Source organism: Rana temporaria, chromosome 7 (genome assembly GCF_905171775.1).
Source record: "Rana temporaria chromosome 7, aRanTem1.1, whole genome shotgun sequence".
Classification (NCBI taxonomy): Eukaryota; Metazoa; Chordata; class Amphibia; order Anura; family Ranidae; genus Rana; species Rana temporaria.
In genome coordinates, this window is record NC_053495.1 from 126,962,721 (window position 1) to 126,978,479 (window position 15,759).

Below are 15,759 nucleotides of genomic sequence, written 5' to 3' on the forward strand. Positions count from 1 at the left end.
CTCCTGTGCATGCCGCCGGTCACAGCAAAGGGCCCTGAAGTAAAGGCATGATCAGCCACTCCTTCAGTGTGCATGCTCCGATGACGTCGGCGGAAGAGTATATAAGTAAATATCTCCTTTATGAAGTTTAGGAGATATTTACAGTAGCTACAGGTGAGCCTCGTTACAGACTTACCTGTAGGTACAATTAAACAGGAAGACTTTACTTCCTATTAAAAGTCACAAGAGCACTCTATAGAAGACCAAACTGCAAAGATAACCCAGATATTTTGGATAACTAGGTTCTCTAACCAGTCCAATTATTTTGTTCTCCGAGAACACTTAGGCTATATATACACACACACATGGATGGTTTGGCCTGTCAGCATCAAATCCCAACATTTCTGGGCACCCAGAAGGCATAGGTGCAGCGGCCAGCAACCTGTTAAAGCCTGAGATGCTAAAAAGCTTGGCAGCTGGATGCTGTATCAAGGTACTCACATTTAGTGCCGTAGGAATTCAGGGTCCTACTCCAAATGTAGAATTGCTTTGTTCAGGTAATATGGCCCTAAATATGAGTATCATATGGTACAGCAGCCAACTCTCGTGCATTTCAGCCTTTCATAAATTTTAACAGGCTACTGGCAGCAGGGCTGGATGCTGCACCGATGCCTCATGGGAACCCAAAAATGCTAGGATTTGACGTTGATGGGCCAATTGCCCCCTTATTCAGGCTGATAGAGCGCTGTCCCACAGACATTGGATCAATGCCTGATGTCCACTGGCACCTTTAAAGCTTTTAACAGGTGTTGATAGTGGGCAGATGTGAAGAAGCAAATCAACCATCTGAAGAGGTTCTTCGGTCCAGCTTCATGCATAAAGTCATCACAAAAGTTCCTGTTATGTCAAGAATACTTGGGAGGAAACATGAAGATGCAACACAGATGCGATCAGGTAAAAATCCTTGCATGTTTATTGCCACTTTTAGAACATGCTAGTAGACAAAGCAACAAGGTCCAGTAATAAAGTTGCGTTTACATGTAGCAGAAAAGGCAACAAAACCTAAAGTTGGCCACAAAGCATACAAACTGTACCAATTGTGATATAAAGGACTAAAAATGCAGCAAAACAAAATAGCTGCTAACACAGCCTAATCCCGTTACAAAAGAAGAATTAAATAAGCCAGTTCCTCCACAAAAGGAGCACAAAACGAATGAGTTTTCATCATGTGTCTTTCTCTGACATTGTTTGCAATATTTTGTATGCTATTGTCACTTTGTAAAGAGGAAGAGAGGGGAGAAGAGATCCAGCCATGCACAGCTTTGGATCTTTTCTTTTCTCCTCCCCTTCATTCAGAGATGGGGGGAGGATAGAAAGCTAAAAAAAAACGTTTTTTACCTTAATGCAGGGAATGTATTAACTAAAAAACTGATTGTATAGCGATCGTTAGGAAATAATAAAAAAGTACCAATCATGCTGTTTGAGCATCACAAATCAAACATGCACAATGAGAGCAGTTTTTCATCTCTTTCCACAGTTCAGCAAAAGGGGTGTCAAATCACAGAATTACAGCAGTGTAATTAATTAATATAACAGCTATGGGCAAATATGGCCACTTACTGCAAAAGGGTCCGCTTGCTCCCATGAAATTGGGGCACCCCATGATGCAGGCCTCATTTTCTCCGGGAGCGACTCTGGAACAGCCACCAAGATGAAACAGATGTCAAGCAACGCTATTGCCGTTGCTAATAGCACCACAAGGGAGTCTCCATATGCATGACTGAGGTAAGCTCCAATGGCCGGACTAGTGACAAGACTAGCAGCAAATGTGGCAGACACCTGAAAAAGAAGGAGTAGGAGGAGTGTTTAAACTTAACAATACACATAAGACACAAGGAAGGCATCTACAGAAATACATGCATGTGTTATCCATAGTAACCAGATGCCCCAATATTTTTTCTCAAATGCAAAGTGAATGTAAACCCCAACAACAAACTTCTCTTATTTGTTCCAAATGGGTACGTAAAAAGGTGTACAGTATACCGTATCTGGGCAAAGCCTTATAGTTATACTGGTGACCATTGCCATTTAGAAAAGGAGGCGAGCAGGAATTTAAAACTTTAGAGTTATCACCAGAACAAGATGTAGCGAGAAATCTTCTAATAGGGATACTCGTTCCGCAGAAAACTGTCCAAGGCCGGGCTTAACAAATTTTCTTTGAATCTAGAAGTCAGCTAAAAAACTTAAGAGGCCGTTTTTATTTTTTCAACAAAGCTTTATTATCAAACGATAAAAAAACTCTCTCTACGATAAACAATAAAAAAAAAAAAAAACATCCCTGATGGGCATCTTTACATATGCACAACACAGGTTTACACACAGAGAATACATGGAGGTGCCGATATGTGAAAAAAAAAATCTAGACGCCCTCCTAGAATTAGCCAACCACACGTTCAACAACCATCTGCCTGGCGTCCGAAACTGCATATCCGATGTGGGACAAGCGCCCAGGCACCAGGTCACAATGGCACCTGGGATTTTGAGCCCTGGTTTAAGGCTAGGTTCTCACATGTCTGGCTGTGGTTTGCAGTCAGTTTTTAAAAGTAGTCCAGTGTAGTTCACTGGTTCAGTGCAAATGTTAACTTGAATTTGCATCTGAACCAGACCTAAAATCGCACAGGACTCTTCAAAATAGACCACGGCTCCCCCGGACATGTGTGAACTGGCTCCATTGCAAGCCAGTCTAGTTCACGTTATGCAAATCGGATGTAGTTCAAAAAGCATTTGAGTTGCAACCAAAGTGTGTTAACCAAGCCTAAGAGGGGATGCCTCTCACTTCCCATTTCACCTCTGGTACAGGAAGTGAAATTAAAATGTCCCCAACTGCACAAAGACAGCAGAAAACAAGCAGGGATTTAACCCTTCTCTATTCTACCCAAATGAAAATAAATGTTATGGTTATCTTAACTGTAACGCCACCATATTTTCATGCCATATATGTCGCGCTTTGTTACTAGTGGACTAAGGGTTAATAATACAGTTACTATGCTCATTTTACCATGACTTAAAGACCTATATTTTATCATACTTATGCAATAATTGTCCTATTGTTAATATTATGATTTCAATGTATACTTGTACATCTGTTGGAGTCAGGTTGATACTCCCATGTTTTCACTCTCTATTGTTTAATTCTTGTTTAAACCTTAATAAAACAGATTCAACATAAATATACTTCCGAAAGTCTAGTTAAGTGCAAAAAACAAAAAAATAATCCTTTGATTCTGCCAGAAATTGAGGCATGTCTTGTGCACACTAATTGTTATCTCAAACTATTTTCCCTCCAACTTACATCCATGGACTACAGGACACCTCCCTCTATGTTATGGAGGTTTGAAAGGGAGGAGCCGTGGGATTTGTAGTCCTAACACTTCCTGCCCTAGGGTGACAACATTGTCCCTCCATAGATAAGGTACAGTGAATATTACCACCCTTGGACAATAAATAATAGCAGGATAACCAGATAAAAGGAGAGGGAGGGAGAGAGAGAGAGAGAGAGAGAGAGAGAGAGAGAGAGAGAGAGAGAGAGAGAGAGAGTGTGAGAGAGTTGTGCTCATAAGTTTACATACCCTGGCAGAATTTATGATTTCATGGCAATTTTTCAGGGAATATGAATAATAAAACAAAAACATTTGTTTCACTCGTGGTTGGTGTTTGGCTGAAGCCATTTATTATCAATCAACTGAGTTTACTCTTTTTTAAATCATAATGGCAACATAAACTACCCAAATGATTCTGACAAAAAGTTTACATACCCTGGTGATTTTGGCCTGATAACATGCACACAAGTTGACACAAAGAGGTTTGAATGGCTATTAAAGATAACCATCCTCACCTGTGATCCATCTGGTTGTAATTAACGTGTGTAAAAAAGTAGGACCAAAACAACTAATCGATTATGAAATTAATTGATTACCATTTTCATAATCGATTAATCGGCCAGTAGCATAATGGGGTTAAAAAAACACACTACAGTGCATTTACATGGTTTCCTATGGGACACGTTCACATCCATGATTTTTTTTCAGCTGCTGCGTATTTGGAAAGGGAAAGGACTTTTAACGCAAAACGGTGCTATTTTGTTTTTTTGGTTCAATATACTTCAATGGAGAAGCTGCAGAAATGCATGTAATGCGTTTTTGCGACAATTTGTGTTTTTTTAATCTGCCCAAACAAATTGGCCAAAAAAAAAAGTCAAAATGCAAATCGTAGCAAAATTACCATTTTTTTTTAAGGTTATTAACCGATTAATCAAAACAATAAATCGGCCAACTATTCTATTAGGAAAATAATCGTTAGTTGCAGCCCTATATAAAAGGTTGAGTTTCTGGACTCCTGACAGACCCTTGCATCTTTCATCCAGTGCTGCACTGACGTTTCTGGATTCTGAGTCATGGGGAAAGCAAAAGAATTGTCAAAGTATCTGCTAGAAAAGGTAGTTGAACTTTATAAAACAGGAAAGGGATATAAAAAGATATCCAAGGAATTGAGAATGCCAATCAGCAGTATTCAAACTCCAATCAAGAAGTGGAAAATGAGGGGTTCTGTTGAAACCAAACCACGGTCAGGTAGATCAACTAAAATTTCAGCCACAACTGCCAGGGAAATTGTTCGGGATGCAAAGAAAACCCCACAAATAACTTTAGGTGAAATACAGGACTCTGAAAACATGTGGTGTGGCTGTTTCAAGATGCACAATAAGGAGGCACTTGAAGAAAGGTGGGCTGCATGGTCGAGTCATCAGAAGAAAGCCATTACTACGCAAATGCCACAAAGTATCCTGCTTACAATACGCCAAACAGCACAGAGACAAGCCTCAAACCTTCTGGCACAAAGTCATTTGGACTGATGAGACCAAAATTTTGCTGTTTGGCCACAACCATAACTTTTGTTGAGAGTCAACGAGGCCTATGATGAAAGGTACGGAGGTGGATCGCTGATGTTTTGGGGATGTGTGACCTACAAAAGGTATTAGTCAAAATTGTTGGCAAGATGAAAGCAGTATGTTATCAAAAAATACTGGAGGAACATTTGTATTTATTAGCCAGGAAGCTGCGCATGGGATGGATTTGTACATTCCAACAAGACAATGATTCAAAACACAAGGCCAAGTTGACCTGTCATTGGCTACAGCAGAATAAAGTGAAGGTTCTGGAGTGGCCATCTCAGTCTTCTGGCCTCAATATCATTGAGCCACTCTGGGGAGATCTCAAAACGTGCCGTTCATACAAGACAGCCCAAGAATTTACAGGAATTGGAGGCTTTTTGCCAAGAGGAATGAGTAGCTTTACCATCTGAGAAGAAAGAGCCTCATCCACAAATACCACAAAAGACTTCAAGCTGTCATTGATGTTAAGGGGGCAATACACTGTATTAAGAACTGGAGTATGTAAACTTTGATCAGGGTCATTTGGGTAGTTTCTGTTGTGATTATGATTTAAAAAGAGTAAACACAGTTGATTAATAATAAATGGCTTCAGCCAAATACTAACCATGAGTGGAAGACAAGTAATTCATATTCTCTGAATAATGGGCAAGAAATCAAGTTCTGCCAGGGTATGTAAACGTGTGTGTGTGTCACAAAAAGTAGTCCTTGGGATAACATACACTTTAAGGGGCTAGTTTTAAAAGTTTTAAAAGTTTTCACCCAATATTTACACATTTGGGAATTCAATTAGGAATGTGTAAATCCTAGGTCAAAGCTGTGACAAAAGATTTATGTACATATACGTCTGCAAAATGGCACGGACAGGCAGAACGACGTCGCTGCCTTTCCGCGGGTCGGGGGTCAGATCGGGACCCCCCCCCCCCCGGTACATGCGGCGGTCGGTAAGCCTCAGGGAGCGATCCGGGATGAGGGCGCGGCTAGTCGTTTCTAGCCGCCCCCTCGCGATCGCTCCCGTATGTAAACACGGCTTCCCCATGCTTCACTGTGGCGGCTGCATCGATCGTGTGATCCCTTTTATAGGGAGACATGATCGATGACGTCAGACCTACAGCCACGTCCCCCTACAGTTGTAAACACACACTAGGTGAAAACATAACTCCTTCAGCGCCCCCTGTGGTTAACTCCCAAACTGCAACTGTCATTTTCACAATAAACAATGCAATTTAAATGCATGTTTTGCTGTGAAAACGACAATGGTCCCAAAAATGTGTCAAAATTGTCCGAAGTGTCCACCATAATGTCGCAGTCACGAAAAAAAATCGCTGATCGCCGCCATTAGTAGCAAAAGAATAAAAAAAATGCAATAAAACGATCCCCTATTTTGTAAACGCTTATTGCGTTTTTTTTTACCAAAAATAGGTAGAAGAATACGTATCGGCCTAAACTGAGGAAAAAAGAAATGTATATATGTTTTTGGGGGATATTTATTATAGCAAAAAGTAAAAAATGTTGCATTTTTTTCAAAATTGTCGCTCTATTTTTGTTTATAGCGCAAAAAATAAAAACCGCAGAGGTGATCAAATACCACCAAAAGAAAGCTCTATTTGTGGGAACAAAAGGACGTCAATTTTGTTTGGGAGCCACGTCGCACGACCACGCAATTGTCTGTTAAATCGACGCAGTGCCGAATCGCAAAACCTGGCCTGGGCATTTAGCTGCCTAAAGGTCCGGGGCTTAAGTGGTTAATAGGTTTCTAAAGCCTAGTACACACAGGCCAAATGTCCTGCGACATCAGGCTGTTTATTAAAAACCGGCCTACATTTGACCCATGTGTATAGAAGCCAGCCGAGCACACTGGAAAACCAGCAGCCAACTGGCTCCCATCAGCGCTCTCAGCCAATAGCCGAGACGCTGACAGTAGTGTTCTGGCAGAGGAGCCGCCCCCTGTCAAAAGACAAAAGAACAGCATGGAAGATCACTATACTAAACATCAGTTTGTAAAGCGGCTGCGACCAGAGCCGTCAGCTTTTATTCGTTCAACCCGCTGGATTGAACAAAAAATAAAAATAAATGGCGTGTACTAGTTTTAAGTGTAAATTGTTGGGTTATCTGCTCAGAAGACATTTACACATCTAATAAGGATGTACACCTGTCACTTGTGGCTCATTTAAAAAGGTAGTAGCACATACACAATTCACATCATCTTTAAAGTGGAAAACTTACATCCGAACAGATAAAAACACAGGCCCAGATTCACAGAGAGCGGGCGCACATTACGGCGCCGTAGCGCAAACAATGTACGCTACGCCAATGCAGCGCAGAGAGGCAAGCATGGAATTCACCAAGCCAGTGCTCCCAACGCTGCGCTCGGTTTCGAAGGCGTACGCTGGCGTAGGTGGAAGTGGGCGTGAGTAATGCAAATGAGGCGTGACCTCATGCAAATGATGGGCCAAGCGCCAGACAGATACGTATCACAAACTGTGCTTGCGCCGAGACGTGGACGCATGCTCACAACCACGTCGGAACAACTGCCTAAACTACGCCCGATCACTGCGTATGGCGTGAACATAACCTACGCCCAGCCAGACACGTCCAACGCAAAATACGCCGGCTTGTGTTCCCTGGTGCAAACCTTTGCATGTCTGCTGCTAGGTTACACCTCCTGTATGGGGAATAACTTTACGCCGGACGTACAACTTACGCGCACTGCATCGGGCGCACGTATGTTTGTGAATAGCCGTATTTCCCTAATTTGCATATTTGAATGGCTAATCAATGGGAGCGCCACCATGCGTCCAGCCAAAATGTGCGCCCACCCTACGCCGGCAAGTTACGTCGGCGGGATGAAGCCTATTTTTAGGCGCATCTTAGTTTGTGGGTTCGGCACACAGATACGACGGCGCACATTTGCACTTACGTCGGTGTATCTTGTTATACGTCGTGCTTTGTGAATCTGGGCCACATACTTTATCATGTTAAGAAAAAACGCCAAAACACAAGTCTTTGCGTTGACCCACATCGCACATCTATCACAATTAATAACAATCTATGTCCTGGTCATACCTGTGTAGAACAAAGTTTACACTACTGCCTACATCATACGGCTATGGGAGGCGCATTCCCCGAAAAATGTAACACAAGATGCTCATTTCATGACTAAATGAGGACTATGTAAATATCTCTGGGAACAATCAACAAAGATTTTAATATCCAGTTCTTAAAGCGGAAGTTCACCGAAAAGTGAACCTCCGCTTTTCGGAACACCCTCCCCCCCCCCCGGTGTCACATTTGACACCTTTCAGGGGGGAGGGGGTGCAGATACCTGTATAAAACAGGTATTTGCACCACTTTCGGGTATAGACTCCCACGAGAGTCCGGCCCCTCTGCGTCACCCCCCCCCCCCCCGTTGTGTTCTGGGAAACACTCGGCTCCCAGAACACAACGTGGACCAGTGGGAACTGCACAGCGCGACTCGCGCATGCGCAGTAGGGAACAGGGCAGTGAAGCCGCAGCGCTTCACTTCCCGATTCCCTTACCGGTGATGGCGGCGGGGGAAGCTGGACAGGTAAGTGTTAACTTTTTAAAAGTCAGCAGCTGCTGTATTTGTAGCTGCTGGCTTTTAAAACATTTTTTTTGCAGGTGAACCCCCGCTTTAAGGATAACATATCTGAGTAAATAACACAAAGCTGCGGCATTCTTATTCCACTCATTGCTGGCCAACAACTGAACAATTTAACAAAGTGATACCGATTTAAGTGCTTTTTGTGTATGTGCAAGAATTTGCTTGGTTGCTTTGCCAGATAACAAGCAAAAACTGTGCTTTACGAACAAATAGCAAACAGACAAGTGGGCATGCTTACACAGGAAAGATTACTCATCTTAGAAAACTTAAAGCGGAACTAAACCCTCATATCGTTTTCAGCCAAGGAAGCTGCCATCTTAGCTTCTCTTTGATCTGCAACTGCCATGATGCTGCACATGTGATTAGTTATGACACCAGTCATTTGATGGTTTGGCAGTTTAGTGGAGTGCACAAGCAAAAGGGATATAACATTCCTGGCACTACAGCAAGCCACAAAGCAATTGTGCTTCATAATAGTGCCACACAATACAACAAAAAAAAAGTTTAACAGTTAATAAATAAAAAAACAGGGCTAGACAAAGAGAACCAGTCATTTTCTTTACAACTGTAGCATGCAACAACTCAACCCAATCTCTGCTTAGGAGAGTTGTAATATTCCAATCTAGGTTTAGGCAAACAAGGCATCTGGTTTCAGACACGTGGAATCAAATGCATTCAGTTCCACTGCCAATGACATCACTATCCTAGGAAAGACAGTTGGCTGAGACTTTACTAGAAAATGGACTGGACTGCTTAGAGTACACAAAATTGAGGTTGGTTTCAACACAAAGGCTTTTAAACAAGCTGTAGCCAATGGCAACATGATCCACTCACCAGTCCATATGCCATGCTTCTTTCATGTTCCTGTGTTATGTCAGCCACATAAGCAAATACCACAGAGAAGGTGACAGCAAACACTCCTGACACAGATATCACCGCAAAGTACCACCTGAAAAAAAAAAAAAAAAATAGGTTAAAGATCAAATGAGCACACAATTTAAAACTGTTCAGCAATACATTACCATTGTTGTAATAATTCAAATTCCATATAAAAATCAATAAGGAACAGTCAAGGAGACTAAATGGTGTCTTTGTGAGGACTGTAGAACATTACTGGTGCGCCACATCACTTTGCATCTTGAGTTGGTGTGAAACAGAAGTCCTGGTTCACACTGGTGCGTTTTGACATGCGATTTGACATGTCAAATCGCCGGCAATGGCACCGTCCTAATCGGTGCGACACCACATCTGCGGCGCTGCACCGATATCAAGAAGTAGTTTCTGTAATACTTTTTGCGATTTCGGCCTGCGATTTACATTGACATATGTGCAGAAACTGCACAGATGTCTCTGTAATAGCATCCAAAATCGGAACTGACAAGCGAGAGTGAAATTAGCTGAACTCGCACAGCTTCAGTCCTGCAGCCCAGTGTGAACCTGGGCTTAGTTGTGAATTGCCACACTGCAAAGTCTGCCACCCAGGTAGAGCTGGGAAACCCAGGCTTGGGATAACGAATTACAACAATGTTTTCACAGAATGCGAGGCGTTCAGTGAAAAGACTACAAAGAGTTTTGTGTATGGACGAGATGAGTGGGTGAAAGATAGGATTCTAGAGCTCTCAGTTGCAGCACCAAAAGATAAACGCTATGTGTCGTATCCTAAAATAATCAAACTAAGATGTGTACAGTAAACAGCAGAGACTGGGGCACAGGATAGACAGCATCAGAGGCAATTTTATTGTGGACTACAATAAATAAAAAGATAGCTTTCTGCTTTAAGCAAGTAAAAAAAAAACTCAAATATCCTAGTATGAACAACGCCCATATACACATTTCTATGCCACGACTATGTGTCTGAACTTTACATAGGGGTTGGCAACAGAAAGAAATGATTGCTTCTACATACCATGGGCTGATCTTCATGAGTGGAATAGGAGCACATGTGAAGAACACTGTTAGCAGCAAGAAGGACTTTCTTCCCCAGACATCAGACAATGCTCCTATCAAAGGGGCACTAAGGAAGGACAACAAACCCTAAAGAAGAAAATAATAATATTAAAGTCAAATCACAGCTATACAGCACAAATTGTACTGCATTTCATGGTACCAAACAGGTCCCTGCATGTGCAGACCTCATGAACTCATTTTATAATCAGACTAAACCAGTTTCCTGAACACACAATTGGCAAAATGCTGCCAAGAATACACAAACATGTGACAAATGTAATTTATTAGAGTAGAGTGAATCTAACATTACAATCTATCCTCAGTTTGTTACCACCAGAACCCCTACAAAATTCTTCAATCTACACATGATTTCTATTTATTTTTCCATATTTTGAGGTTTTGTAAAAAGATGAGCTATACACAAACCTATAATGGCCCTTTGTGGCACACCCTTTTGGGAGTGAGATTATTTTTAGTGTGGTTCTAAAAGCACATTATGTCAGGCCTGTAATTCCTACTAAACAAGGAGAGCAGAGGTACGAGTTTTCACAGAGCCTATGTGGATTGTTACAACTATCAGAACGGGGGGGGGGGGGGATTCCCTCCAAAAGGAAACATTCTATATGCGCAAGATGCCAACAAGAAGGCTTCAACAGATGAGTAACTTATTGAGGTAAATTTGTCATATGAAAATATTAGACTAGGTTAGTGACTTTTATACTGTTCTGCCAACATGGTTTATGAATTAACAAAAATTGTAAATGTCCTTTAAAGTGGTAATAAATCTACAGTACATAAGCCCACTAAAAAACCTCAGGGTATAATCAATGATGAAACAAATCCTCCCACATAAGCCCTCTTCCCCTTCAGAGCAGATGGTATTTCTCTGCTTCCAGGAGGCAGGGGTAGGGATCAGTCATCTCACACTCCACAGCATAGAGCCAAGTATAATCTGAGACCTCAGTTGAAGAAAATGAACGCACCTCCTTTTACACAGCCCCACCGAGAAACATGCACATCATCAGTTTGGTGATGCAGTCAATCACCTCCTGTGTTACCATGAATTGCATGGTGTCACAGGGTATGGACACTAATTTACCGACATACCAGTATGACCACCAAAAACCTAATCTTTCTGATCCTGAGCTGATAATATCCTGCTTCCACCCACCAAGCCATTATCTCCTCTGAAGACCCCTAGTCACCCCTCCTCCCGTGCCCAACTCCCAAACTTCTCCAATGCCTCTACTTCCCTCTGAAAAGCACTCTACTCCAATCTCTTTGGCCATCTTCTTCTCTGTCCACCTTTAGGACATCTATGAACTCTTTTCTGAAGGGAAACCTATCCTGCCTCTACCTAACAACTAAACTTTCTCTATCAACTTACCCTCCTCACAGTTATTGCCTTTTGTATAACTCCCCCCTTCCTTTTAGATTGCAAGTTCAAACGCAGGGCTCTTCTAAACGTCTTGAATTGTATTGTAACTGTATGGTGCTGTGCAAACTTTTGGCATTATATAAATTCTGCATAATAAGAAAACCAAAACAATGATCTTTTCTTATGTGCTCCTTTTTGGTATGGTAACTAGACCATTGATAACATTCTAATATTGGTTCGATAAGTGCAAAAATCTACCTTCTGATTTTTTATTTTCAGATCTGCAATATATTCTTACAAAGATCCCGATTAGCCCTCCTAGATCTTATCTTGACATTACAGATCAATCTGGCAAGCCCACAGGCCGAACAAGAAAAGGATTGGCTATATTATATTTAGACAGCCCCGACCTGTGATTGTCTGAATGCCTGAACAGCAACTACATCAAATACAATGCAGTCACTGATCAGCCGATCATTTTCCACCTACCTCAGTGGATTTTTATCAAGTTGGGCTCAAATATCAGCAGGTTTTGGCTAGCTTATAATTTATGTTGTGTAGAATAGACTAGTGGGTGGGTTAGAGTCGTTTAGAAAAAAAATAGTCCACAAACAAGCTATTTGTGCATTTCTGACCGATCAACAGGTATTTTATGTGTATTTGAATGTCTTCAAAGGGATAAAAATGTGCATGTATTGAACAGATGTAACGCATTTTTTTGTTCTAACATATACTTTATACGATATTAGAGGAAATTTTAGCCACGTATAGTAAATTAGTGGTATTAACCAACAGCTTTAGAACATCTCGTAATGCTGAGAGTAGGGGCTAACAACAGGTAAAAGGCAAGAGTAGAGCTGGAGGGTTAAAGATTGCAGAAGCACTCCCTTCTTTGTTGTTCCTTCGCAACCGTGAAGATAATAGGTTTCTGTTCAGTACATGGTTCGTCTTTTATCTCAGTGCAAATTTAATTAAAGAGACACTGTTAGCTTTGACAATACAGTAAGTGTGTCTCTGTAAAGACATCCAAAATCCCAAAGTATGCCTGGGTGCCACCATCATGGATGCAATGTCAGCAGCGCCAGCAGACTAAGAGCTATTATTTAAATAACCATCTGTAGTATTACCCTATGTCCCTTCCCTGGCAACTGTGTAAATATGTTTAAAAAATGTATAGGAAAAGGACAAGGACTTAGGCCAGCAATGACAATAATTAGACACTCCCAAAAGAGGAGAGGGCTGTGGTAAACAAATTAATATTATACTTTTCTAGCAAGTTCAAATGGCACATTGAAAGTGAATATACAATTATTTATGACATGAAAAAACAATAGTAGAATGAGAAATTACCTTTACTCCCTGGATGAGGCCATTCATAAGGAAGGTATGCTTAGGGAATGTCTCATGCAACACCTACATAGGTTAAAAAAAAAAAAAATTAAGTGATTTACACCACTCTAATACATGAAATGTCTGCGACTCATTCTGTGGTTTGCAAGTTTTGGGCCTCCACTGCTTAAAATATTTTTTTTTTTGCTTTAAGGGAAATGACTGTCACAGCTGGGAAAAGCAGGTCAGGTACAAAGGCAACACAGAAACAAAAATGAATGATCCCTCCAGGTATTGCCCCTAAAAAAATAATTACAAACATTAATGTGTAGAACGCTCTAAAAAGCGGAAAAGGGAAGGATAAGTAGGGTGGGAGCTCTCGGTGAGCACGTCATATATAACTCAATTAAAAAACCTGTATGAGCTCTACCAACCCAATTGTGTACCTATAAACACAGCCCACTGTACATATTAGAATACCAAAAAAAAATTTATTGTATCAGATACATAGAAAAGCCAACATTTAATCATTCAAATGTGACATTCGTGCAGGTAAAACCCCATGTCCACCCTGTCATAACCATACCCAATGACCATATATGTAGAACAATTGAGATCTTTGAAATATATGAAAACACAATTGTATCGCTTACACCCTCGAAATAGTGCCAACACTATGTATTTAAAGGAATCATTCCTTGGAATACAAATGGTCCACCAGGGACCAGGATTGGTGCACATATCAACCAATCTCTTTGTGAATTCCAGTACAGTACATGGTTCTACCTATAGCCTTTGCACTCATATGGCAATCTTTGATATACAATACAGACTGTGACTACAAGCCTGATTACTGTAGCTCCTCTGGACCACTGTCATCATTACGTTTTTCTTCAGCTACCTTCTTATTATTACATCAGATATCATTGAGGACGAGTGTTAGTTGTTCAATTTTGTGCATCTGTCCAAAGAATTGAGGTCCCACTTAATTGATCCAGGACCATTTACCATCAATCCCTTGCAAAAGTATAGCATAGCCAAGCAATGACTCCCCCATATACACAAACATATCCATCCCTCTGTGTTGGCACTATTTTAAGGGTGTAAGCAATACAATTGTGTTTTTATATATGTCATGGATCTCAATTGTTATACGTATATGGTCATTGGGTATGATTATGAGAGGTGGACAGGATTTACCTGTATGAATGTCACGTTTAAATGATTTGGATTTTAATGCTGGCTTCTCTATGCATTCGATACAATAAAAAAAAAATGCTATTCTAATATGTACAGTGTGCTGTGTTTATAGGTACACAATTGGGTTGGTAGAGCTCATACAGGTTTTTTTAATTCCGAGTTATATACAAAGGCAACACAGCTTTAACAAGTCATATACAAAAAGTATAGGAGAAAGTTGGTCAACGTTTAAAATTACTACTGGGGCAATATAAAAAGTCCCTTTAAGAAAGCTCCCAAAGATCTGTGTAGGCATTAAGAATCGACACAGTCTGTAGCACTTGAAGGTGGCAGAGTGTGCCTACTGCTGCCCACCCGAAATATTCAGAGGTTTTTATGACTGGGAGCATATAAACACACATTTTTTGCTCAAGTGACAGTCCCTCTTTAAAGGGTGGGTGATAAGTTCTATATCACAAACGCAAAAAAAAAAGTTAATGAAAGAAAGGCATCATTCTTATGAAAGGCTAAAACACACTGCAGACCAAATGAAGGCTAATAATATATTTAAGTGAACCCGTCATGAAATGTGTGCTTTCATTTTCAACCTACTTCTGAAACTGCCTAGCTTTCATGTTACTTTTCTGGCTTCCTCAGTTAGGATGTCACTGGAAAGTTTTAAGATTGGGAGTTCCAACACAATAGATTGCATATCTACTCAAGGTCAGAGATTCACTAGCCAGTAAAACCAAAGAGTGTGATGGCCAGGCAACTAGTATTTCCAAAATGAGGTTGACAATGGCAGTGCACTTGTGGCTCATTGCAGGTTTCAGCAACTGTCAATATGCACGTTGTACATGTTCAGCTTAGCAAGGGGGACATTTGTGGAATATCAATTTTTGGAATTTCCTAGAACAGTTCACCACAAAGCTGGTAAACGCAGCATTCAACTTTTAAGGATGGACAGACATTAAAGCGTATAGCCAAAGGAATTGTTGAAAATCCTTTCTTCCTAAAATTGTAACACTATATCAGTAAAAAACAACCAATAACTTGTGCCCTTTGGTTTATTAGGACAAACATTTCTACAGCTGGCTTAAACGCCCTGCAAAACTTTCAATATATGACATTGCCATGGCAAGCTATGCAACAATGTAATTTTTGCCCCCTCACAGATACTCTGTACTTTTGAAGAGAACTGCATGCGGGCAGCCATCTAGTCCAGTAGTCTCCAAACTGCGGCCCAGGGGCCAGATGTGGCCCTTTGCTAGGTTTTATCTGGCCCCTTGGGGCACCCTTCCACCAACTGACACCAATGATGGGGCACCATTCCCCCTACTGACACCATCAACTGCGCACCATTCTACTATTGATACC

The 15,759-nt window shown here is 41.1% G+C and overlaps 1 protein-coding gene across 2 annotated transcripts in view; it reads right to left on the minus strand.

The window, feature by feature from the left end:
- MFSD14A (major facilitator superfamily domain containing 14A) overlaps nt 1-15,759 on the minus strand; it is a 63,732-nt gene that overhangs the window by 15,705 nt on the left and 32,268 nt on the right. For both annotated transcript variants that reach the window (XM_040359952.1, XM_040359953.1), the window contains exons 4-7: nt 13,225-13,287; nt 10,456-10,583; nt 9,384-9,498; nt 1,600-1,818 (exon numbers count right to left, since the gene is read on the minus strand). In XM_040359952.1, coding sequence (XP_040215886.1) covers nt 1,600-1,818; nt 9,384-9,498; nt 10,456-10,583; nt 13,225-13,287 — 525 coding nt within the window. The remainder of the gene's footprint in view (nt 1-1,599; nt 1,819-9,383; nt 9,499-10,455; nt 10,584-13,224; nt 13,288-15,759) is intronic.